General features: G+C 34.5%; 3 protein-coding genes and 1 long non-coding RNA gene across 4 annotated transcripts; all 4 read right to left on the bottom strand.

Moving 5' to 3' along the window:
• Window positions 1-159: 159 nt before the first annotated feature.
• Window positions 160-2,615, bottom strand: LOC110739944 (cytochrome P450 87A3-like). Its single transcript, XM_021920420.1, has 8 exons — window positions 2,021-2,615; window positions 1,761-1,910; window positions 1,400-1,648; window positions 1,229-1,318; window positions 1,028-1,106; window positions 727-833; window positions 486-613; window positions 160-389 (listed from the first exon to the last, which is right to left on the bottom strand). Exons 1-8 carry the CDS (start codon window positions 2,555-2,557, stop codon window positions 299-301), a joined length of 1,431 nt encoding a protein of 476 aa, XP_021776112.1. The 5' UTR covers window positions 2,558-2,615; the 3' UTR covers window positions 160-298.
• An 851-nt stretch (window positions 2,616-3,466) lies between these two features.
• On the bottom strand, window positions 3,467-8,427 carry LOC110740099 (isocitrate dehydrogenase [NAD] regulatory subunit 1, mitochondrial-like). The gene is made up of 4 exons (XM_021920597.1): window positions 7,466-8,427; window positions 4,768-5,007; window positions 4,517-4,595; window positions 3,467-4,015 (listed from the first exon to the last, which is right to left on the bottom strand). The coding sequence occupies exons 1-4, from the start codon at window positions 7,970-7,972 to the stop codon at window positions 3,741-3,743; spliced, it is 1,101 nt and encodes a 366-aa protein (XP_021776289.1). The 5' UTR covers window positions 7,973-8,427; the 3' UTR covers window positions 3,467-3,740.
• A 1,802-nt stretch (window positions 8,428-10,229) lies between these two features.
• LOC110740098 (SEC1 family transport protein SLY1-like) lies at window positions 10,230-12,665 on the bottom strand. Its single transcript, XM_021920596.1, has 2 exons — window positions 12,412-12,665; window positions 10,230-12,282 (listed from the first exon to the last, which is right to left on the bottom strand). Exons 1-2 carry the CDS (start codon window positions 12,440-12,442, stop codon window positions 10,475-10,477), a joined length of 1,839 nt encoding a protein of 612 aa, XP_021776288.1. The 5' UTR covers window positions 12,443-12,665; the 3' UTR covers window positions 10,230-10,474.
• Window positions 12,666-14,232: 1,567 nt separating this feature from the next.
• On the bottom strand, window positions 14,233-15,872 carry LOC110740097. The gene is made up of 3 exons (XR_002514983.1): window positions 15,613-15,872; window positions 14,568-14,611; window positions 14,233-14,469 (listed from the first exon to the last, which is right to left on the bottom strand). It is a non-coding gene; the product is annotated as an uncharacterized LOC110740097 (long non-coding RNA).
• Window positions 15,873-26,274: the final 10,402 nt, after the last annotated feature.

Here is a 26,274-nt window from a genome sequence, read left to right as displayed (position 1 = left end):
TCATTGATTGTTGGTTTTGGTATCTTGTACTGTCTTATACAGTAGTAAGCATGGCTAATTTAGTGTTTTCCGTAATAAAAACAAAAATCGATATAATAAACCTAAGCTTGATTTAATAGTCAAGGATACTTGCTGAAAGTATGATGAATAGTAGGAAAACATTTTTTGCATTGAAGTAGAAGTACGGAGTACAAATTAACAACAATATCAATATAATCTCCAAGAAAGAAAACAACATTTCTTGTATCAATTACAGAGTATTTGGAACAATATAACTAAGACTTTGCTCTTCTTAAGCTTAATTCTTCTTAGTTAACTTAACACGAAGTGCATTTCGGAATCCTAAAATGGGAGTCCGAACGATTTCTCCACCCTTGATCTTCTCCCATCTATTCATACAAAGCCCCCAAAAAATATCAGAAAATAAGTCCACCAAAAGTAGCTTCTTACATAAGGAGGAAAGATGATATTAAAGATAAAGTTACCTGTAATTAGTGACAAGGTTATGAAGAAAAATAGTCATTAAGACTTTAGCAAATTCTGCTCCTGCACATTGCCTTGTTCCTCCTCCGAATGGCATAAAGTTTTTTGCTATAACATCAGGCTGCATTTCCTGTTATTGATACATGATTACAAGAATAAACTCGATTAATTAAGGTTTGATCATCTTATAATAATTATGTACTTCGTCGAAGAAAGAAATTAGTAAATTTATAGGCAAGTAACCTTCCAGCGCCAAGGATTGAAGGTAAGTGGGTCTTTGTATATGTCAGAATTATATTGACATGCAGAAGTCACTAACATAATAGTCCATCCTGCTGGAATAGTATATCCTGCAAAGTAATTAATGTACAAGATGAGTTTATTGCACTAATTTGGAAGGTTTTACATATAGTTGATCATAAGTTTATAACCGGCCAGCACGAGTTGAGCTGCCACTTTATGATCCCCACGGCTTGACTCATGATCAACTCTAATTGTGAAGGAAGTAATGCAAATAAATAATATGAAATGCTAATATGTATACCGTTTATTTCGATATCTTTCAATGTTCTCCTGAGTATTCCAAGAGAAACATTTCCAAGTCTCAAAGATTCATTAATCACCTGCATCAGAAGTATCAGAAGTATATGATAAATTAAACATAACATTTTATAACACCCTTTATTTTATGGTCTTTTAAGAGGACTAATTATGCATATATATATAAGAGTATAGTATAATTTACTTGAAGAGTGAAAGTCATTGATTTCACTTCAGCCCAAGTCAGGGGAGAATCAGGGCTTTCTTTGTTCTTGATAATCCTCTCGTGCTCAGCCTGTTTAAGGGAAATTATTCGTAATTAGGAAAGCATAAGAAAAGAATTCGAACTCATAGATGACATCTGAATTAAACAAACCTCTAATTCTTTCAGGACATGAGGATTTTCTGACAATAATTTGAGGACTAAAGTTAATGTCATGGAGGTAGATTCAGAGCTAGCAAAGAGGAGTCCAAACATAATCTGTAGTATAAATTCCTCGGACAAGAACTTCTCGGTGCTGAGGTCTTTCAGAGCATGATCTAGGAAATCCCCTCGATATGACTCTGGTGTAGTGAGCCTATCCTTTAGAGCAGTCCTCATCATATCCATTACTTCTCTTTGGCTCTGATCAGATTATGTACATACAACATTTCAGAACGACAGTAAAAATGTCAGTTCAGTTACAATTAGGTGAAGAGAACATGGCCTAAGTAGCAAAATCGAGTGCTTGGGATACCTTTAAGCAGCTATGGTAAGTAGTGCCAGGAATGTTCAATGGTAAAGAGAAAAGGCCTTGTGAAATATTACCAAATTTCTCCCCTATTTTCTCCTTGCTCTTGTCAGAATCATACCCAAATAGTTGCTTTGCTACAAACTCTATAGTCATCTTCATTCACATAAAAGATAAACCAAAACAATTTATTTAGTCCCAAGTAAATCATATATGCTTATGTAAGTTAACACACAAGAGATCAAAAAAAAAGGGAAGAATTGTACAGTTAACGCGGATTCTTTGACATCAATGGTATCCTTAGACGACCATCCAAGTAGAGTGTTTCGAACCAAACTTTCAAGGTGAGGGAGCAAATTTACCCTAAGGCTTTCAGAGCCAAAATGGCTCAAAGTAAGGTTTCTAAGGTATTTATGCACTAGGCCAGCAGCAGTAGTCCTAGCTTCACCATCTTGTGCAAATAACTTAGAGAATGTGTCCAAGTACCACATTTCAACTGACTTCCCTTCTTGTTGCACAATGTACCGGTTGAAACCCGGATCAGCAGACATCACAACCGGCCTTCCAACAAGTCGCGTTTTGAATATAGGCCCATACCTTTGAATTCTGGTTCGAATGAACGAGGGAAGGTCTAGGGAGTAACTAGGGACAAGGAGTTGAAGGGTTTCTCCTATAAGAGGGAAGCCTTTAGACCCTGGAGGTAGAACAACTTGTTTTTCTCTTGAATTCCTCCTTTTTAATTCCAACAAAATAAAACATATTGCTACTATTGTTGCAACATATAAACCCATAGTTGGCCACATTTTTATTGTAACACCTTTCTTAAAAATTAAATGCTTGTATTAGCAGCTAGTAAATGTATGTAAGTAGTTTTTTTTGATGAATTATATGATCATAAAGAGAACCCCTTATATAGTTTTTAGAGATTTGAACAAGAACATGATCATTACCCAAGATAAATTAGAGAATATCTTGAAAGATTATTTGTAGCAAAATCGATTTATCGAAATCAAAATGACATATGAATATGAATCAGATTAAGATGATCAAATAAATCTTGGTTAATGTAAGAGCTATAGATTTTATGACATTATGTAATAAGATCAGATTTATTATGTGATCAAAGAATAAGTCAACATTGTGCTTGGATTGTCATGCCCAAATATATAGCAGAAAGGTGTCCAATTATAAAATATACAACACAAATTTTAATAAAATCAAATCAAATCAAGAAGTTGACGAAAGATTATTGACTTGGAGATTCTAATGTGCATATTCCCGTTCAAAAAAAAATGTGCATATTAGATATATTAAAATTTTGAGGTCATGAGAATTGTTTGCACAAATTTATCAAAAGGGTTGCTGTGGTGTAGTGGTTATCACGTTAGTCTTACACACTAGAAACAATATTTGTTGAATTTTTTTTAAGAAGGTAAGGTACTTTTAATATGAGAAGTGTCCTCTTTATTTCGCTTTTAGTAGTATGTAAATAGATTTATAACATACAACATCGAAATAATGCCTGGTTTGTTAAGGTTTACGATAACGGGTTGATAAAATATTATTTTGGAAGGTCGATTCTTCACATTTCAAGCCCAAAATATTGATAATATGATGACATTTAAATAATTCAACATAAGGTTCACAACCAATGTCATATCTATTGAGGAAAAAGAGTTCTAGCTTGACCCTTTAGTTTTTTGCAATTGATCTTTAAAATAAAGACTGAAAATCAAAATTTATTACTGAAGTAGTTTCAGTGTAATCGTAACAAAGATTTGGTATTAATGAATCCTCAATTCTAAGAGAACGCAAAACTTCAGTAGCTGATAAAGGAAAGTTAAAAAAAATTTCCCATACCCAAAAAAGTTTCAAAAAGGGAACTCTGCCAAGGAGAGAATTATCTCCCCGAAAAGAATCACTTGTTATGTTGCAAGGAAACGACCGAAACAATGTGCAGTATGGTAAGGAAATGTCAGTAGATCATCAATCCAGATTGGCTAAAACGGCATCAACAACTTGTTGAGTAGTACTATTACCACCAAGATCCTTGGTTCGGTACTTGCCCTCTTCGATTACATGCTGCACAGCAGTCTCTAATCGATCTGCAAACGAAGGGAACTGAAGGTGCCTCAACATCATGGCTGAAGAGAGAAGCAGAGCAACAGGATTTGCCTTCTTTTGCTCCACCAATTCCAGCTTCCCAACATTTCCAGCTGAAGCACCTTGCTCGAATACAGCATGCTCAGGACCGACATTACCTAAAGTTCATCCAGCTTATTAGATGCTCAATAATTATGACAGGCTTCTAAATCAATGAGTATGCTTTGATCTAAGATCAATAATTCCACTCATATAAATTACACTACAGTAACTATGCTAAATGTTCAAAGTTACAACATCCAAATGATAGTTAGATACCCAAAGTGGGATATGATCATATTCAGCTGCCATAACATAAGCCTTGCCCTCTATTATACTGATTTTTGCCAATTAAAACTGGTTTTTACAATTTCTTTTTTTTTTTTTGGGCTGATCCATTAATGTTTTATCATGAGCAATTAGCTTCACTCAGTATTTAAGATTCAAACTGAATTTTAGTGATTTTTTTTTTTTTTTTTTTTTTTTTTGAGAAGTTAAATAAAACAGGACCAAAAGCATGGCACAGGCCAATATAAAATTAAGAGTTCTTATGACATGCACATTTAATGAACAAAAGGAAACTGAAAAAGAGTGAGGTCGCAAAGGTTAAAGGACAATACCTCCCGGCATGACCCCAGTTCCTCCAGCAATACCAGCAGCAACATTAGACACAAGATTACCATATAAGTTTGGTGTAACCTGTCAAATGTAAAACACAACAGACCTCATCAGAAAACGTATTATCAGATTGCCGCTCTATTTTTCACAAAAGCATACGAGAATATGACTATATGAGTAGTCACTGTATGTTACATGATATTAAAGGAAATAGTCACGAGGAAGAGGAGAAATAGGAATATAGGATAAATACCATCACATCAAATTGCTCAGGCTTCGACACAAGCTGCATGCAGCAGTTGTCTACAATAATCTCATTGTACTCAATGGTAGGGTACTGTGCTGCAATCTCCCGGCAAGATTCTAAGAAAAGCCCGTCTGCAAGTTTCATGATGTTGGCTTTATGCACAGCAGTCACTTTCTTTCTGTTGTTCAAGTAAGCATATTCAAATGCATATTTTGCAATGCGTTCAGAGCAGAACTTTGTTATCACCTAGTAAAATAGAATTAGCTTTAATCTTTTAGACAACAAGATATAGGCAACAACTATATGTCAAACTCTTATACAGAGATTTTCCAAACAGACTTAAAATTCAATCTTCTAGACAATAGAGAGGGGAAAAAAAAAAGTCAACTATCAGCAACACAATAACTAGCATAATGTCAATTGCAAAAGAAATGACTTCTTTTTTTTTTCCCTGACAAATGACTTCACATTGCAAATATGAGATAGAAGTATAGAACTGCAGACATTTAGAAGCACATACAAAGATAGCAAGACATAATTAAAAAGAGGCCAACATTAACCAAATTAATAAAGAGCTCTAGAAGAATAGTTTGATATGCAGATAGAAGACACCCAGCATTCATGCATGTTCCTTTGTGTTTTTCTTTTAAGTTTCACTTTAAGGCCTTTTCAACTCTTTCAACAACTGTATTGTAAGGCTACAGAGAGACAATCAATGGCCCAAAATTTGAAAAAAGAATTCCACAAATACCAATCTTTCCCACACCACATCAACCAACTCTAAACTTGAGCACAACAAACTCAAGAGCACACCTCAAGCTCCAAAGTCTCCCTTGGAACTATCCTCTCTCTTCGCTAGACGTTACTAGAATCCACATCCAAAAGACCCAACCAAGCCCCAGATATACCCAAAATACGCATTACTACCCCCATGACCAAGCGAAGAAAATATGTAGACTGGTATTGTAGACCACCCTTACCAGTTATAAGTACATTGCTCCTTAGCTACCACAATGGTCACATAAACGGCCTCATACTCCAGACTTAGATAGATAAATACATTCATTCAGTTAAAGCTTTTGGCTTTAGCCTTTAGGTCATTAGAAACCAGCCAGAAATCTCCTGAAGTGTAATGTTACTTCCTACTCCATTACAATAATCATTACATCCAACATATATACAAACCTTAGGAAACATCAAGGCAAAACTAACCAACAGTAGCATACTCATTGTATTGTCAGTAATGGGTCGAATAGGAGCTATACTGTACTCGTAACCTAATGAATGGCTCAAGTAATGACATTGTAGAAGTATTGAGGTAAGCTTGAGGCTAGTATAGCTCCAATGATGGAACAGAACAAGGAGAGATTTGGAAAGAATACCAGAAGAAAACCACATTAACCGCTCTGGTGCTCCCCTTATTTAATAGTCAACACCTATTAGATTTCAAGTGCTTTCAGTTGGACAGTTCCTTTCAAAAAGAAACACGGTATGAATTGGGGGCAGGGGGGTTTCTATGGTTGATGACATTTGTTAAAACTTCTACAATACATACTAGCTAACTTACACTGACAACACAAGATGGTTATCGTTGCACCGTGCTAGTTGGTTTACCAACAAAACAGAAACTAGTTTCAGAAGTTCAGAACCTCAAAGCCGCAATAGGACATAAAAATGTTACATACTAAAGAAAACAAAAGAATTTCAGTCTAACTTTTCAATATCCCTAAATAAGGAGTAATAAATAGAATATGATCCTTCTTCCTCCTAATAGACATATTAGCATCTATATATCTATAGCATACCTTCAAAAATGGCAAAAAGTCAGACCATAAGTCACTGATGGGCATAAATATCATTTCCAAGATACCATTAGTCACTACAGAAACCAACATATCTATTTTCAGAAACCGAATTCCAGTCTCTGCACACCTCGAATCAGGCACATAACCATCATGTCATTCTCCAAAATTCACAGGGGAAAATCAAAAGTCTTGCTCACCAACTCATCCTTCTTTCTTAATATTATCATATTATCCCAATGACTTTATGCATATACAGAAGCTAAGCTAAACTCTTAGCCTCCTTTCCCACCCCCACTTTTCCCACTAAAGGCATTACTCGAGCCAAGTGGCACTTGTATAACAGTATTGGTAAAATTAATGGTATGATGAATCCAGTATAATCAATCCTCTACAATAGATTTAACCTCAGCATCCACGTTCATAAATCTCCCTCAATGACCTTATCTATAATTATTAATTAACAAACTTAAGAGACACTAATAATAAACACAACAACTTTATTAATTGCCGGTACCATATATGAACTGTAATAATGAAAATGAGATATATAAAAGGACATCTTTACAAAGACAATGTGCTTCACTAATTAATGTGTTAGCTAGCGGCGAGCAAGAGTATTACTTACTAATAATGCATAAAGCATAACAATTATAAATCCTCAATCTATGTACAAGTACAAACCATTATAATACACTAATCATAAATAATACAGTGATGCATTAAGCATAATAATTATAAATCCTGTACAAGTACAAATCATTAAAATACACTTATCATAAAATTGTGCATAAAGCATATTAATCTGACAAACTAACAATAATTCCACACATTAAAATAATAATTAGAACAGTAATTAAACAAAAAAAAAATCCATGAAATAAAAAATAATTTTTTAATACCTTGAGACTCTCAACAACACCAGGAACAACCTCATGCTCTAACCCAGCATACTCCCCTTCAGAATTCTCTCTAATAACAACAATATCAACATTATCATGTCTAGTTTGAATACCTTTGACATTAAAACAATGAACCAATGAAGCGTAAAGATCAAGCTCCTTCCTCAAATGAACATTCAACGAACTAACCCCACCACCGACAGGTGTCATCAACCCACCTTTAATGCAAACCTTATTTTCTCGAATTGATTCAAGAACACCTTCTGGAATCTTCTTCATATCACCATGAACATCGTACTTCTCGAACACGATTGGCGCGTGCATTGCATCCATTACTTGTTCGACTGCACCCGTAACTAAAGGTCCGATTCCGTCGCCCGGAATTAGGGTCACTTTTCGGGTTGAACCGTCGCCGGGTCGGGGCATGTAGGTTACGGATCGGGTACTGCATCGGGTTATGGAGGGTATGAATTTTTTTAGGATTTGGAGGGATTGTCTTCGAGACATTTTTCTGGGTTTGAGTTTTGTTTGATTGAATTTTAATGGAGTTTTTGTTGGAGAATTAGAGAGAGAAATGAGAACATGTGTGAAGAGCTGGAAAAGGGAGAGAGAAAGAGGTCACAGAATTTTATTTATTCTATAGTCGTAGATTCAAATGAAATGAGGGCTCTTCATGTTAATCAAGGGTTGGGTCTTACCAAACCCGGCCCAGCCCAATTGAATTTTTTTTTTTTTTTTTTTTTTTTTTTTTTTTTGTGAATGTCAAAAGAGCTGACAATGTTTAACTTGACTCAATTAAAAATTTGATTGGTAAAATTGAATTCTTTGGGTTGAGAACTATAAGATTATTTGTTGATGAAATAAGAGTTGGCAAAACTTTGGATTTAATATTTTGCGTCATTTTTATTTAAAGGTTTATGTTTTATTTTGTTTGAAGGAAAATGTGTGTAACAAAGTAAAGGGACAAAGGTTTGTGTTTAATTTTGTTCAAAGGAAAAATCGTGTAACAAAGTAAAGGGAGGGCCGAAGGAGGAGAAGGTTTTCTAGCATTCAGGGTAAATTTGGGTGCCATAAAAATTTCATAGTTGTCTCTAAAATAAAAATTCTTGTAATTTGAAAAATATAAAATTAAACAAATCAGCATTTATTCTCAAATTCTTTTATGTAATCAATAAAGGCAAAAGCTAATGAACGTCCTCAGGGCGTTAGATAAGAGAATTAAAAGTGGAAATATTAGAGTAAAACTAACATTAATTACACCGAATGACGCGTGATTTTATAATGCATTCCTAACTTAATACTATTTTAACCAATATAATTATTCCTTATCTAACGCCCCGGGGCGCTCGTTAGCAAGATCCATCAATAATTTTTTTTTATTTTTTAAGTAATTTATTACATCATTTGATACATCTATGACTTGTAAAATTGTAATCAACCTCTTGTAGAGTGGCTAACGACACTTCGAACAATTAGCCACTGTGGAGAGTGAACAGAAAAAGGATGCAAGGGATTGTATTTGTCAAATGAACCAAACACATAAGGGAGCTCATGGGGTCTTGGTTCCTTTCCCGCCCCCACTACGAAGTCTCCTGATTCAGCAGTTCTTTTACATAGACTCGAACCAAACAGCCCCTACATTTGACTGTTGCTTTGATGCAATACCAGCTTAGTTGTGCATTCCCTCTTCCTCTTAAAATGATCATAGACAACTGAAGAATCTGTGAATAAGGCCTCATCTTCCAAAATATACTGTTATGTTGGCATACTCCAACGCCAGAAAACATACTACTGCGAAGAAATAATAAGCAGATTGTAGCTCTGCATATCTACCTGTTACAACCTAGAAGCAGTAGTATATGATTCTCCAACAGACACTCCATTTTGGAAACCGCCTTAATCTTCAGAGCTTATTAGATAGGATAGATGCCTGACTACATTCACCAACAGGTAAAGAGCATAACCTTGATCAACAGTAGTAACATGCTTGCAATTTTGCAAGCGCATACATTTAAATAAGCAGCAGCATTATAACAGAACATACAGAGATGAGAGACCTCTGCTTCTGCAGAAATTCAAACTACTATATACCTATATGAAAAGGCATTACCTTTCAATTAAGCCTAAAACTCACAAGTCACAAGGCATTAGCTTTCAATTAAGCCTCAAACTCACATTTTCCTGCTAATTTGTTTCTGCTGCAACACTCAAATTATTGACAGCAAAAATGATGGATACTAACCTAAGGTAAAACCTTCAACAATTATCATAGAACTCTAAAATCTGAATAGAAGCAGCCACCAAAATTACAGCCAAAAGGGGTCCAAAGTCATATAAGAAGCCTCTACCAAGTAATTTGCTCGTATTGACGTACATTCAGACATACAACAATCTAACTAGCACGCGCCAACGCGCGCGAAAAACTCCCTAGTCTAATAAGAAGAATAACAGACGCAACATTACTGGCCAACAGCAAGACCACGAAAACACTCTTTTCTAGATGTACACACAAAAACATCACAACAAAGGTTGCAAGTATGCAGCTGTAACACCATATAACATGAAAACAAAAACATGCAAAATATCCCAACAAAGCTTCGTAGAGTTGCAAATATTAACAAGCTCAAAAAAAAAAAAAAAGGAAAAAAAAAAAACATTCACCTTTAAAGCTAGAAGTCATTTACTGAAGATTACTAGAATCAAGACGAATTCCAAATGTAAAGAATACATGAATATTATGAAAAGAAGCTAGAAGAAAAAATAATGACATGTTCAGCACACATATACATCAGAAGAGATTAATTATGAAGAGTATTCAGGAGCAAAAATCTACTCACTTTTGCAAACTATTTTCGATACATCTTCAACATATCACTGTATTCAATTATGACTGATGCTTCAAAAATCCAAATTATTCTAGCTTAGTTTGACTTCCCTGCACAAAGGATGGGAATAGATGCCAACCAAGTCCGCCAATTTTCAGAAGAGCAAATGAACTCCTCACACTTATCAATGAGCTGAAGGAGCAGGATTAGCTCCCAATCCCATCTTCTTTCCCAATAAGGCAAGTTGATCAACAAACTCTGCCCCAGTAAGAATTTCTGTTGTTCCATATATAATATGCTTGGCTGGCTGCTGACGGGACACAAGCTCTTGTAGGCTTGCATGTTCCACGTAATTCCCTCCCCCAATCATAAACACAATAGCCTCCTTAAATGGTCCTCTGAGATGGCTACCAGAACTAGACTTAGGAGCTCGAGGATCAAACATCACATAGGAGTCGACCTCTGGGTTAGGTCTCCCTTCCATCAAAGCTTCCACTATCCTTGCCAATGCCAGCTGCCGATCACCAGACAAAAGATTCTTCATACCGGCAGCCAAAAGATTTCCAGCCCAGTCTACTATGTTACCTCTGCTTGCAGCACTAGCAGAAGTCAATGGAACATTCAATGACTTTATCTTTTTTATGTACTGAAATGCACTAGTATCAACCTCAGCTTCTTTGAGTGCCGTTTCCACCATTTCTGCTTCAGATTGTGGAACAGTCTCCAAAGAAATAAGGTACATGATGGCAAAACGGAGCTTATCCATCTTGGAACCCTTCCCTTTAAACACACCCATCAATTCATTCATATCAATACTACCCCTAACCATCATATCATACTCCTTTTTGGCATAAGAATCGAGCGACCTTTCCTTAATCTCACCCAACAACACGGTTGCAATATTAGTGTGCTTATCAATCACTTGCTTCCTCTCTGTCAACTCAGGCAGCGAGTTAACTGCACTCATCAAATGCTTTGTGTTCCCAATCAAATCCGTCCCATCAAACTCCGCCCCACTAGTGCCACCAGTCCTCCTATTCACATCATCCACATCCTTCTTATACTTGGTCAACTGATTCTCAATCTCAACTGCCACCTCCGGAAACTCCAACCCCCCGTTTGCCACCCAGAACGGATCCAACCCATCCAGCTCAAACGACTTAGTCCCCCCCTTCTCTCCTTGCACACTCACCCTATTAAGCCTCAATCCAAGCACATCATGAACAAGCGGCTTATACCTAAAATCATGCTGAATCCCCATAGCCAACTCGAAATTCCTATCAAACAAACACAAAACCGGCCTCTGAAACGACGAGGCAAAATTTCCACCTTCACTAAACAAATTATTCTTAGCCAACAAATGGTCCCTAAGCCTCTGATCTAAGGCAGACGCCACCATTTCGGCAGCCCCGCCTTGCGGACACCGAATAATCGGCACCACAGACAATGTGGCCAAAACACAGAACAACCCATCAACAACTTTCTCAATAATCTCCTCAATTTCTCTTTGTTCAGCTTTAGGATCATTCAATTGCACATAACAATTACTATAAGCAAGCGAAAACAAGTTATCCTCTAAAGTAACAAAATCCAAATATTGATCATGTACCTTAGAAACCCTAGAAACGGCGTCGTTTGATTTCAGAAGCCCAGAAGCTAGATCCTCCAACAAAGGACGAGGAATCGAAGACGAGAAGTTGAGATGAAACGTGTCGTATAGAGGTACAGCAGCATCCGAAACGACGCGTTGAATGTTTCCCGGAGCTGGGCGGATGAAGTAAACGGCGGGAACATCGGGAATAGGTTTCCGAGGTTTGTCGATGAGGAAGAAGAGAGTGACGCCATGCTTACGTAGGTCTTTGACATGGATTAGAGGAGAGAGAATATCTTGAGAAGATTTGTCGTAGATCAAGATCTTGTAAACTTCTTCGTTTGCCATTCCTGTTGATGAATTCACTGGTTGATTCAGATTCAACATTCTGATTATACATTCTGCAAAATAAACACAAAATTCGATTAAGATTTGAAGATGGTTAGTAGAAATTAGATTGAATTGAAATGAAATTAAAGTTAGAATTGAGCTATTAGGGTTTTGATTTGTAAGAAGGGGGATTTATATACCTGTTTGTTTCTGGCGAAGATTGAGAGACATTGTTGCGATTTGGGGAAATGGAGGTTTGAAGGTTGCAGAAATGGCGTATTAAGATGAAGAAGTGTGTTTGGTTGGTTGATGAGATTAGAGAGGTAAGAGGATTTTATTTCAGATCCTACACAGAAATGTCACCGCCAAAACTCAAGTGATCCTTATACAGTTATACCACTCCAAAACTTGCAAGGCGTTTGATTTAACCATGGAAATGAATTTTGATTTTCTAGTTAAAAGAATCTTCTAACATTACCTCTTGATAATTACAAATAGATATAAATAGGGGTGTACACCGGACCGGACCTGGACCGGACCTGTTTGGACCGGGGACCTGAATTGGGTAATTATGAGGACCGGGGACCGGACCTGAATTAACAGGTCCGGTTCCGGGCCAGACCTGAAAAATCAGGTCCGGTCCGGGTTTGGACCTGAATGGACCTGTTTTGTGTCTTTTTCGTTTTTTTTTTTTTAATACAAAACCTGTTGGACCTGCATATGGACCTGCATATGGACCTGTTTTGTGATTTTTAGACCTGTTGCATAATTTAATAATTACATACAAACCAAAATTATCAATTACAAAACTACATAAAGTCTATAAAGTCCCGATTCTCAAACACCAAAAATACAAATGAGTCCACCGAAAATACAAATAAGTCCACGAAAACTCATAAAATTACATAAATTCTCTTAAGTCTCAACTCTCAAGTACTAGGAATACATAAATTCTCCAACGAGTTGTTTTCCCTTTGATCGCGTGATTCACACTAATGAGTCCACGAAAACAACTTCATCGTCTACATCGTTAGATTCACCACGTTGCACCTCTAAATAAAATACAATATAGAATATATTAATGATTGATAACAATGAAATAATAAATTTGGTGTAACAAAATTTCAAATACATAAAATTATTACTACCTTTCTCTATTTCCTCTAACTCTTTCAAATTTTCTTCCACATCAACAATTGGCACTTCCTTAGCTCTAAGCCAATCTTGTGTGCAAAGTAACGCTTGAACCATCTTCAATACAAAAATATTACACAAATATGTATAAACAAAGTCATATTAAGATATAAACAAACTTGATTTTATAAAATAAAAAGATAACGATGCATTACCTTAGGAGTTAAAGAACTCCGAAATGGATCTAGAGTACGACCTCCCGTACAAGCAACATCATTTGAAGAAGCATTATCAACAGTGACAGTAAAAAGTTTATCATCAATACCCCAATACTCTAAACATGCCTCAACTGCTTTTCCAATAGCCTCTCCTTTATGACTAGAAATTGGACAAAAATTTATGATCTTTTTATTCAATTTCCAGTCATTATCAATGAAATGAGCTGTAAGACACATATAATTAATTCTTTGTATTGAAGTCCAAGTATCAGTGGTCACAGAAATTCTTTGACATGTCTTAAACATTTCTCTCAATTTCTCTTTTTCACTATAATACAACTTTAAACAATCATGAGCAATGGTAACACGAGATGGAATGTGAAATTGTGGACATGCAACTTGCACAAAGTGCCTAAAACCGGGTTTTTCCACATGCTTAAATGGTAACTCATCAACAATAATCATGTGAATCAATGCCTCTCTAACATCATTCAAGTTAATAATCCTACTCCCACACTTTAATTCACTACTCTCATGTTCTTGATCAAAATACAATTTAGTTTGCTTTTCTTTGCCCTTTTCTTTTTCTATATTAATAGGATTACCGAGACATGATTCTGCATGGTTTTTAACATTTTTTGAACCATTAAGATTACCATCAGCAGCAAAAGTTTTAGGACAAAACTTACATTCAGCTCGTAGTTTTCCATTCTCGACGTACTCTAAGTAATATTTCCAATACTCAGCTTTCCTCTTACTTTTTCTGTTCCATATATATTCCCGCCCCGCTTTTAGCTTCTTATCAGGAGGCAAAGTAGATTGCAATTCTTCCATATCCTTTTCAGAAAGTGGCTGTGACGTTTGTTCAGAAAAAGAAGCAGACCGTTTGGATTGAGAGCTCTCCATCTACAATATAATTATATACAATATAAGTAATTTTAAAGTAACAATTATATACACTAATACACATACCATTTTATAAAAAAAATTTAAGAGCAACTTACATTGCAAGAATAAGAATCCGTGGTTCCTTGACTTCCTTCACTCCCTGCAAGAATAAAAACAAAAATAAGAACCCCTGAACTACACACAGGTTAGCCAACTTATTTAATCTTAATAATCTAAGTCCATACTTTTAGCAGCCTAGCAGGAATAAACACAAATTTTAAAGTATAAGTTAGCTTAAAAAGTGTCCATATATACACATTAGAAATATCAATACACATTAGAAATACTTTCAACTTTCTGAAATTTATGTTAAGAAAAAAATGAGAGAGGCATTGCCCACACAACACAACACAACACAACACAACCAACTTTCTGAAATTTATGTCAATACCCAGATCCACCACTGCCCACACAACACAACACAACCAGCTTCATTGGCAGCCCCACCCCTAGCCGCCTTCCCTGACACTCCAACCATGGAATCCACCCCACAAATTCCATTCCCGCCGGAATAACCTCACTCAACCACTCCAAAACCCCCTCCAATCCAAAACACCACCCAGCCACCCCGAAAACCCATCTCCACTCTCGGTGACCCTACCAGCCACCACGAAAACCCCATCTCCACTCCCGACAACCCCATCAACATTCACAATTTTCCATCCAGCCATCCCAAAAACCCCAGCTCACCACCCCAACCCACCCCACCCCACCCCACTGCCACCCCTTAACCCTTAACCCCCACACACCAGAACCGTACCACCGTAACCCCACCATAACCCCACCCCAACCCACCCTACCACACAAATTTTCGCACTAAATTAATCTTAATAATCATAATAAACACAAAATTTCGAACTAAATTTCGCACTTGAACCCTAAACCCTAAACTTCTTAATTCTTATGAACCCTAAACTCAAAAAAACCAAAAAAAAAAACAGAAATTCGAAAGAGATGAACTAAAAATAAGAAATTCAACATGCAAACATCAAACAATCATTAAAAGCAATTGAAAATTTGAAACAAGAATAAACATATAAATTCTCACACTTAATTTATTATTTCGAATTAAAAATACCAAAATTATAAGCAAATACTTACCAGATATTATCGGTGTGCATCGCCTGAGAGAATGAGGGAGGTGTCGGCAGTGGGCGGTGGCCGGAGCGAGTTGGGACAGCCGGACAGCCGCGTTGAGAAGTTGAGATTGAGGGAGGCTGAGAGTTTGGGCTTAGGGAGTTAGGGTTAGAACTTAAAAATATGAAAGAGATTGAGGGAGGCTGAGAGAATCAGATATTTTCTTGTTTTTTTTTTTTTTTTTTTTTTTTTTTTTTTAATTACGATTTCCCGGGTTTCAGGTCCGGACCTGAAAACCCCGGGTTTGGACCGGGTCCGGACCGGGACCGGGAACCTGGATTTTTAAGAACCGGGACCGAACCTGAATCAACAGGTCCGGGTCAGGTCCGGTCCGGTTCAGGTCGGTTTAGGTCCGGTTTCAGGTCCGGGCCAATTTTTGTACACCCCTAGATATAAACCATTACTTCTTGATTTATAAATCATGATTTTACTATAACATTTTTTTTAACAAAATGTTTTTACTAAAACATAATTACTTTATCGCTTGGAGTTTTCATTGGGATAAATTCTTAAAGTATCTCTAAATTATGCGGAGTACTAATGAATTTAATTTATTTTTTAGTCCAAAATAGATGTATAACTTGTTTGATTCGATCATTTCAAAATAATAAACCACTTTATTTTGATATGAATTACTAATTTATTACTTAGTTTTAAAGGAAATTACTCTAAGTCTCACTAAAATGATTATGTTTTATTGCAAGGTCGTCTTAAACCTTTTGGGGGGCCTGTGCGGCTGTGCTATTAAAGAAAATATGAAGTCATTATCCTACATTTTCATCTCAAATAGTTTGCATTTCTTTAGTCATAATCAAATTCTCCGTATTAGTTAAGAAAGTAATAATTATCCATCTATTAAAACACAAAATTATATTAAAAAAAAGTTATGTGCAAGATTAGGCAATAGCCACAATAGCATATACTCCCTCCCATAAGCACGATGTTCAAAATATACCTTTGATCATCAATATCTTTGATAAGGGTTAAAAAAAAATTATAAAAATTGATATTATAAAACTACATGTTGAGACAAACTTAACAATATACCTCACATGACTATATTTTTTTTGTATATATTATAAGAATTTTCGGTCAAATTATATTAAAATTTTACCAATAGAATAAAAGTAGACAAAATATTATGAGACGGGTGGAGTATTAATGATATGAATAATAAGGTGAAAACTATAGAAAGTACTTTGTATAAATTAAAATATCATATAGTATATCTAAAGAAATTGGAATTTCAATGGTATTATTTTGTAGAAGAAACTACTGTATTTAAAAACTATTATAAGACAAAAAAAAGGTATTCTAAATGAGTTGATAGATTGATTATAAAAAAGAGTTGGGGAAAATAAATAATAAAGCCGAAAAACTCACGAAGGGGTGCGAAGAGAGTCGAACCCACACTAGCAAAGCATTATTTCCTTTGAGGTGTAAAACTGACCAACTCCGACAATTACGACTGTAATATTATAACCTCAGTGAATAAGTTTTATAAACTATTAATCAAATTTTCCAGATTTTGGGGCCCAAACAATATGAGGCCCACACAGCCCAACAGCCGGCCCTGTTTTATTGTATAGTGTTACATTGTTACTCATTTATTCAAATATAACTCCCCTTCAACCTGTTGTTTTTTTAATACCAAATTGAGTATGAGTATGAAAATGTTAACATTGAATATCTAATAAATGTGGAAAAATAAATAAATCGATTGTTGTAATCGAATTAGTTGATTGAGTATGAGTATGAAAATGTTAACATTGAATATCTAATAAATGTGGAAAAATAAATAAATCGATTGTTGTAATCGAATTAGTTGATTTTGAAAAACTCAATTTAATTATTTGAAGATCAAGGATTTCACTTATTTGTTTCAGCCTGAAACTCATTGAACTTGTAAACCTATAGACTCAAATATATTACAAACTAGCATAGTGCCCGTGTGATGCACAATTTATAAATTAAATTATTAATTATTAGTCCCGTAGGAAAAAAAAAACAAATGATAATTCAATAAGTAATAAAGGGCTCATTTACTAATGGTCGATACAAAAATAAAGGAATGTAGTTTGAATAGTATTTTAAGTTATTAGTATTTTTTTTAATGTAGTTTTAATAGTATTAAGTTATTAGTATTTTTTTTTATAATTTCATTTTATTAATTGAAAATTAAATGCATATTGCTCCACGTAATTATATAAGAGAATTAGAATCATTCATTTTCTATCTCCTGTATATAAAAAAAAAAACTAAAATTTTCTTGTCATACCTTCCGCTTCAGTAGCTACAATCTAATACGAAGTATATGTTTTACCCGTCGTATTCACCAAAATCTTCATTATTATTATAAATTTAGCATAAATTTTGCTTGGAAAATAGTTTTTTAACTTTTAGATGTATGTTTTTTTAATCTAAGTTAATTTAATATATATAAAAGAAAAAAGGGGAGGGAATTTTGGAGAGAAAAAACAGCACCAGGAAATGACACATGTCATTCTTGTGTCTGTTTTAGTATTATGTTATTGATATAACTTATAAAAAGGTAAGTACATTGAACCGATAAACTTTTAGTCATTCGAAACTTTTTGCTCATTTGAAAATTTTGAGATGAACAAAAAAATATATCAAAAATTATTTAAGTGCAATATATATATATATATATATATATATATATATATATATATATATATATATATCGAATTTAAAATTTACGCATTATTGGATTTCTCAATATGGTAGAATTTTCTAGAAATTTTTCGATACAAAATATTATCTTATGGTATATTATTGATCATTGAAGTAAAATGGAGAAAGAAGAAGTATTGAACGTTAATTAATGATAACAACGGTGTTACATAATATATGTACGTATATTCTATAAAATTAACCTTTGATTAGGGATTGGAGATTCAATTGTAATGATATAGTAATCAATAACATAATACTAAAACAGACACTAGGAATGACACGTGTCATTTCTTGGTGCTGTTTTTTCCCTCCAAAACCACCTTTTTCTTATTTTTTTTCTTTTTTTATTCATCAAATCTTCTTTAAATATAGTTACCATATTATTAAAATATAACCTTCCTATTTGATTACTATATTTTTGTCAAACACTAAAAAAGATTCACGCTATTTTTCTGTCAATAAATATCTAAAATTATCACCAAAATATTATTGCATATATCGCAAATATAAGTTTTCAAATTAAATCTTCATATACAGTCAAATCAATAATCTATCTATAATTATTGTTATATACTAAAGGTGAATTAAAATGACACATGTCATCACCATCATTAAAAAAATTTCCGCCTAAAATTCCTTTCCTTTTTTGACTATTTTTATTGGTTTTAATTTGTTTTATATAATAACCTATAATCTTTTCTTTGCATATTGCAAGATAATGTATATAAATAATTTATTTTCTACTAGATGTCCAAAGTTTGTGCAAAAATTTTAAACCAAATTTGTTCTCAACAAAAAATTTAATAATACAACTAGATTAGCTCCCGTGTATAAAGAATTTATAATTGTGTACATTTTCAAGTCATATTATCACTCGATCAAAATATGTTAAATCTTTGTATTAACATAAACCAAACTATAAAAATTAAAATGACATAAACAAAGAAAATTCATGCCTACAACACAATTTAGTGGACTTTGTAATTAGACGGAGTACACATATATACAAGGTTATATTTGCTTTCCTTAAGATTAGCTATATGTTTCGTCAAAAAAAAAAAAAAAAAAAGATTAGTTATATGTACCTTAAGACAAGTACTATACAATCAATATTTAGCTTTAAAAAAAATTAGAGGAGAATAAAAAAGTTTAGGCGGGAAAAAATTAAAGGAGAAGCTGACATGTGTACAATTTGGGAAAGTGATGATGTTAGCGGCTGTTATTTTAGTATTAGTTATAGATACATAATTCAATATGGGTAGATCTTTTTGAAACGCCCAAAATAGTATATGGGACTAACATTATGAAACGGAGGGAGTAATAAAAAAAAATTATGTAATTTCTCCATGAATACTACTCTTAAATTTATTATTATTTTTTTTCAAAAAAAAAACCCCACTATTCAGTAACAATTTCAAAAAATGTTGATTTCAAATCATCATAAAGTAAAATAAAATCAAATAAATTTTCATAAAATGCTGTGGCGGTGAAAGCCTGTCAATAATGCGAAAGGTATATCTATATATGTGTACATTGTACTATGTGTACTAATCTAAAATTTTCACTCTTAATCTTAACGTCTTTGGCACGGGATATTAATTAAGATTCAAGGTTTTTTTAAAAAAATTTCATTTACAATATGAGTATAATTTTTTGGTAGATTTTAAATTTACATTTTTTTTTGAAGAAAGATTTTGAATTTACATTATGAGTAATTCGTTATAAAATTTTGTAAAATCGTACGTGACACGGGACTTAATCTAGTAACTCATATATTTAAATTTAAAAAAAAAAAGGGGGGGGGGGGGTTTATTTAATAAGGTTATAGAAACCAACGAATGCAAGGCATATGGACACTTGCATTTTGTTACAACAGGAACATAATGCCCCTCTCTATCATAACTAGACATAAATAAATACCTCAGAGCCAAAATTAAAAATAAATAACAAAATTAGAAACGACAAAGTAACAAGCAGATTGATCCACAATCACTTCGGATATGATCATAGCTGGGAGTTTGTTTGATTAACCATTGAAGACTTCAAGAAGCGCGGATTTGGACAGTGTTTTGAAACGCATCCTTCCCATAGCTTGGAATTAAAAAGGGTGAAGGATCCTTTTGTCCCATTTCTTAAGAGGCCTCCTAGAATGATATCAGGAAATAATCAACCATGTTTTGGTGTTGATTTGCAGCTAACACAGTAACACAACATTGGATTCATTCATTGTATGCTCAGAGAGATGCGAGTTCTTTGCGTCCTTGATCAGCTCCGCTAATTCCGCTTCCTCTTGGCTGCTCAATTCGACATATTGAGCTACTTTTTTTTCCTCACACTGGAGTACTGGACTGTTGGTGCCATATCATTTCTCCTATGCATGCTGGTATCTTCAAGTTGCATGCATGCACAGTGTTGCACACATACCTATTCAGGATTCAGATATAGAGGGAGTACAAAGGTTTACTTATTACTATAGTTTTCTTTAAGATTTTGCAAAATAAAAAAATGGAGGAAAAATTTTTAATCAATAAAAGTGATATGTGCTAGATTTCTCTTTTAGGAGGGAGTTTAAAGGTACAACAATTATGCATAAACAAATACATATCAGTGGTAATTTTGTAAATAATTACAAATTGAAAGTACTACTGAGAGGTATAAAAGTGCTACTGAACATTTTTAGTAGTACTTTTCATGCTCCTAGTAGTGCCGAACAATTGTCAGTAGTACTACTGAACAGTAAAAGTAGTACTACTGAGAAGTGAAAAAGTTTGTTATGTAAAATTAGTTGCGCATAACTGTTATGCATTACAACTTCCTCCTCTTTTAGTATAAAGTTATATATTGATGGTGAAAATTGGTTAATAAAGTCTTAAATTTAATCGTTTATTTTGCTGATTCAATTATTTAATTCTAAAAAAAAATTCTCAAATCTCTTTTTCCATTGACTACAATCTACAATTTTCTTATGTGGCGCTCTAAAATGTCTTGAATTAAAAAATCTTTCCTTTATATTTATACTATGTATTAATCAAGATTTTTCTTGTATGTTGTCATACTTATCTTACTAGCTAGGTTTCCTAAAACATTCATAGTTAGGATTATTATTGTTGTGTCAGCAAGCATGAAATGACAAATGGTACAATTAAAAAAACAAAGAAGTATATAATATAGACTCTTTCATAATAAATTCATTTCACGAAATAGTAACTTAGACATATTTATTCTTGATATAATCAAATATAATGTTAATTAAAACATAGTTACCGAATGTTATCGTGCACGGACTTAACCTACTATATTGATCAATGATACCCGACTTCAATTTGAGGACTTATAAAAATAATAACAATTAATAACAATACTCGTAGTACGTTATTAGACAAACTGAAATTGAAATAATATTATTGATAATTTATTTGATACACACTGTGTTGTAGTAAAAGGAGTACGTAGAGGACCAATATCATGATACAGGAGACATTATTGATCCACTCTACTATTTAATTTACTACTAAGATAGTTTATGTTTGGACATACATCTCAAATTAAAGAAGTTGTAAGCCAACATATTAAAGTGAGCTTTGCAAAATCATACAAACCAAAACTTTTTAAACAAAGAAATAAAACTTGGAGATTATTCAAACCAACAACTTTTTAAGCAAAACACAGAAATACACCAGCAGTGTGCCGGTACATCGGAGCAGATGAGTATGCATGCTTAGCTTAACCAGAAAAGAATGCAACAAGCAGATCTTTGCCAGCCAACCAATTTTCCGGTAACTGAGGTCCCGGTCTCATCATCATGGGCCTAAGGAGATATCAAGTTTTCCGGTACTGAAACCTACGTTCCATATATATAGCTTCCGCTATCCTTCATAAGGATTAAGAGTATGCATGCATTATAATCAGTTGACATATACATATGCTATGTCAAAATAAATAATGGATCCAACTGTGCTTAATATTACCGGCATTCCAACTGTGCACCCCAAAATTAAAATATTGTTTATTCCGTCCTTTAATGATTTATCTTATGGCTACTGAGAATGGGAAGTTGTATTCTCTCTTTACTCCATGTCCAGTTCCTATGAGAATTGAGAAAAAGAAAAAAAAAAAAAAAAAGATTTTAATTGATGGACATATTATTAATTACATTGTCCATGTCCATTATATGGACTTAATGACTACACTTTTTGCGCCAAGGTTAGACAACTTGTGACTTGTGTCCCTATATACATTTAGAAGTATAAATCAGTTTAATGAGTATAAATCATTTTTTGAATGAGCAAAAGCCTATTTTGATGAGTTAAAAATTAGTCGCATTAGTAAAGGCTAGTAGCATGATGTATACCAAAAACACATAGCATGATGTATAGCATAAAATTTGTTAGAAGTTAATCTAGAAAAATCTAGATGTGCAATGAAAAATCTAGTGAGTAGTTTAGAAAATTCTAGAATAAAGTAGAAAAATCAAGAGAAGGTTTGTATCTAGAAATATCTTGTACATAAATCAAAGATATTTGATGTAGAAAGATCTAAATACATGTAAAATTAGATATGTGTAGAAAAATCTAGAGAGTAGGAACAACTACTATAAATATGTTCAATGTACATGGGTTAGAGACGAGCTATTCACTAAGATTTATAGTGAGAGACATGAGCTCTCACAAATTAGATATATATGAGTGGTGTAGGTGTCAGTAAGTCTCCACCAAAAATATTATTGTACAAATTATGATGAAATTTATGAAAACATAAAATTGTTATATGATATTCGGATCCATCACACTTCTACGTGCGTCCAAATTCTATCAAAATTCAAGTGAAACAATATAGTTAATCTTCGTTCATATAAGAGTAGACACTTTATGTATAACATAAAGTTCGTATTTTCCCTTAAACACGAATTTTATCTCGTTAATTATGTTATCTACTCGATTCATAACAGCTATAATACTATTCAAGACTGGAAACCAGTTAGAGGAGAGAAAGGAGAAGAGAGAAGAAAGGAAGACAATGATATGAAAAGGTAAGAGATGAGAGACATGAGAAAGGTACCAGTAACCATTTTTAATGATGTTGGAAACTCTCCAATGAGCTTTAGAAACAAGAACATCCTGGTAAAGTTGATAAAGGGGTCAATCACCAACCCAATGATGATACCACAAGGACGTGTCAGCTCCATACCAATCCTAATAATCATACCCTTACTTAATAAGGATTGATCCGTGAGAAACTCTCCAAATTGGAGATTGATTTGGCTTAGCAAGGCAGTCTATTAAGATCTTAACCCAGATCAAGACTATTAAAGGTCAAATTCCACATCCCTAGCGCGAGAATCTTCATTCTTAGTTTCCAGAATGATAAAGATGGAATGACGGTGAAATTGAACAATTTTTGCCAAGCATGAGGCAAAAAATCACTCTTAGTAGCTCCACGAACATTTCATAAGGCAACATTCATTCTTAAATTTGGAAGTTGGAGCTAAAGAGTCACCTTTGGAAGATCATGAGGATGTGCGTTGTATGGAAGGAAGTACTCCTCCTAAGTCCTAATCCCTCTTATTCTCCCAACAATCCATTAGGATCACATCGGACATAAGTCATCCTCTTGATTACTGGTTCGTGAAGATCGTACCACATCTGAATTTGCAATCCCACCACTTCCCTTTTAGCTTGAAACAAAGCTATATGGCGTCCTTGATCTATATCTTGTCCTTCTGTTTCTAAGCGCAGGGGAGTGACTGGAACCCCTTCTAGGAACCTCAATTGTTGTCCGGAGACCCTCAGAGATGGCCATTGGAGTGACAGATTCATCCTTGCATGAGCTGGAAGAAGCTCCTCCTTCCTTTTGATTGCATCGAGGAGGATCATGATGCTATATGGCGTCCTTGATCCATATCTTGTCCTTCAGTTTCTAAGCGCAAGGGAGTGACTGGAACCCCTTCTAGGAATCTCAATTGTTCTCTGGAGACCCTCAGAGATGGCCATTGGAGTGACAGATTCATCCTTGCATGAGCCGGAAGAAGCTCCTCCTTCCTTTTGAGTGCATCGAGGAGGATCATGATGATGTCTGCTTGATCGGGCTCGGATCCTTCTCGACTGAACACATTGAGGATGATCTTTGGCAAACTCAAGGGAGGAGTTTGTGCATGTGAGGTTTTTGTTATCAAATAATGCATGGGGGTGGTTAAAGAGTTCAAAATCCGAGTTCGGTTTTGTGGGTTCCTTCTCTGGTAAGTTTTTTTTTTTTTTTTTTGGTAATTAAGTCAGTTTTATTACCAATAGAAAGAGTTACAACTTACAAAAAAGTTGAACTCTCCAAACTACACAGCCTAGAATCAACTAGGCAAACAAACCACCTATACACATTCCCTTTCCTACATAGAGACCACCTTCTAGGAAGGGTGCCTCTAGAGGGAGAGGGAGCAAACTTTGACCTAAGAGGTGGCACCTCCTAGGGAGGGTACAACCCTCAGGACAAAGCACAACAAGAAAAAACAAAAGCAAGCAGGCATCACAAACAAGCTACCTACACTAATTACAATCAGAAGTTTGTAAACTATACAACCACTGACAATGCTTCCTCTTCCATTTACAATTAATCAGCTGCCTGCATCTCTTGACAATATCAGCACGAATTGCTCTGCAAATAGCCTTGGGGTGAATGATGACCTTAAGCCAAAAAGCCTTATTTCTTGCAAACCACAGCACCCAAAGCAGCATAGCAGATCTTCTTCTAAATGGAATCCTGTATCAGTTCTCCCCATTTTTTCCAAGAAGCATCAATGTCAAATAAATCTTCAGAAATACCAAGCCATGCACTAACACTCACCAAACACTGGAAGAACAAATGCTATAGGCACACTGGAAGAATAAATCCTTCTCTGGTAAGTTGGCAGAACAGGAGGCTCATGAACGGTAGAGGTTTGATCGTTGCTGGTGGAGGTGGTGGAAGAACCAGGCTCGAGGGAGGGGGTGTATTGTTGCCGTTGTTTTTTCCATGGCTTTCCAGGAGGAGTAGCAGAGAAATGAAGGGGAGTGGAAGACGAAGAGGTAGTAGCATTAATAGGGCTAGTGCCTATGTCAGAAGCCAATAGATTTTTTCTATTTTTTAATTTTTTTTTTTTTTTTGCCAAATGTGTGCTATTAACAGGTTGAATATCTTCTTCTTTTTATTGAGACAATTGAACTTCTGTAGATTTTGCAAGTAAGGGAGTATTAACCATTAAAACCGTATTAACTCGTGCATTAATTTTTGAGCCAAGGCTACTATTGGCTATCTCAAGATTGTCTCCCGGTGTTCCATTTTCCAGCACTTCCCAAGAGTTATTAATGCTCTTCTGGATTTGGACATTAATACTCTTAGCTCATTTGGCTTTTTTGGGGGGAAGTTTTTGGTTACTTGAAGTACTTCTAGTACTTGCATTATTTTTCTTAGTTGGGTCATTATTCTTAGCTGTTTGGATTTTTTTATTTCTAGTGGACCTATAACCCGAAACTACAGTCCATGGGCCGTAGCTTTGATTTTCAACTCCACTATTATTCTTTTCTACTGTATTAATATCCTGCTTAGAATTCAGAAGTCCAGATTGATTAGGCCCAGTTGAAGATTGAACAATAGAAACAGTTTGATGAGGGCTAAAATTCTTATTGTTAGCAAGAGTGGTTGAGGTGTCTTAAAAATCTTGACAAGTAGCTTTTACATGTCCAACTTTTTCACAATCGAAGCAAAGAGAATGAATATTCTCAAACTAAACCCGTTGTCAATCTTGTCCAAGCCAAAATTTAGTGATTAGGGTGGCTCATGAGAGTTTATCAGTTGCAAAATCAATTCTATTCGGCTTACCAATGACACTAGCAATTTCAATTAAAGCAGATTTGTCATAATACTTCCTCCATTCTATTAATATTGCAACAAGGATGAAAT

Source organism: Chenopodium quinoa, unplaced genomic scaffold (genome assembly GCF_001683475.1).
Source record: "Chenopodium quinoa cultivar QQ74 unplaced genomic scaffold, ASM168347v1, whole genome shotgun sequence".
Taxonomy (NCBI): domain Eukaryota; kingdom Viridiplantae; phylum Streptophyta; class Magnoliopsida; order Caryophyllales; family Amaranthaceae; genus Chenopodium; species Chenopodium quinoa.
This window is presented reverse-complemented; position numbering and strand designations above follow the sequence as displayed.

What these genes read in the sequence shown, in the direction of transcription:
- LOC110739944 (XM_021920420.1), bottom strand. Translation starts at nt 2,557, where the DNA reads ATGTGGCCAACTATGGGTTTATATGTTGCAACAATAGTAGCAATATGT. An exon ending in TCAAAGAATCCGCGTTAACT is followed by an intron (nt 1,911 to 2,020) that starts GTACAATTCTTC and finishes ATGTGAATGAAG; the next exon opens with ATGACTATAGAGTTTGTAGC. An exon ending in CTTACCATAGCTGCTTAAAG is followed by an intron (nt 1,649 to 1,760) that starts GTATCCCAAGCA and finishes TAATCTGATCAG; the next exon opens with AGCCAAAGAGAAGTAATGGA.
- LOC110740099 (XM_021920597.1), bottom strand. Translation starts at nt 7,972, where the DNA reads ATGTCTCGAAGACAATCCCTCCAAATCCTAAAAAAATTCATACCCTCC. An exon ending in CTGAGCAATTTGATGTGATG is followed by an intron (nt 4,596 to 4,767) that starts GTATTTATCCTA and finishes TACATTTGACAG; the next exon opens with GTTACACCAAACTTATATGG. An exon ending in AACTGGGGTCATGCCGGGAG is followed by an intron (nt 4,016 to 4,516) that starts GTATTGTCCTTT and finishes GATGAACTTTAG; the next exon opens with GTAATGTCGGTCCTGAGCAT.
- LOC110740098 (XM_021920596.1), bottom strand. Translation starts at nt 12,442, where the DNA reads ATGTCTCTCAATCTTCGCCAGAAACAAACAG. An exon ending in TCTTCGCCAGAAACAAACAG is followed by an intron (nt 12,283 to 12,411) that starts GTATATAAATCC and finishes TTTATTTTGCAG; the next exon opens with AATGTATAATCAGAATGTTG.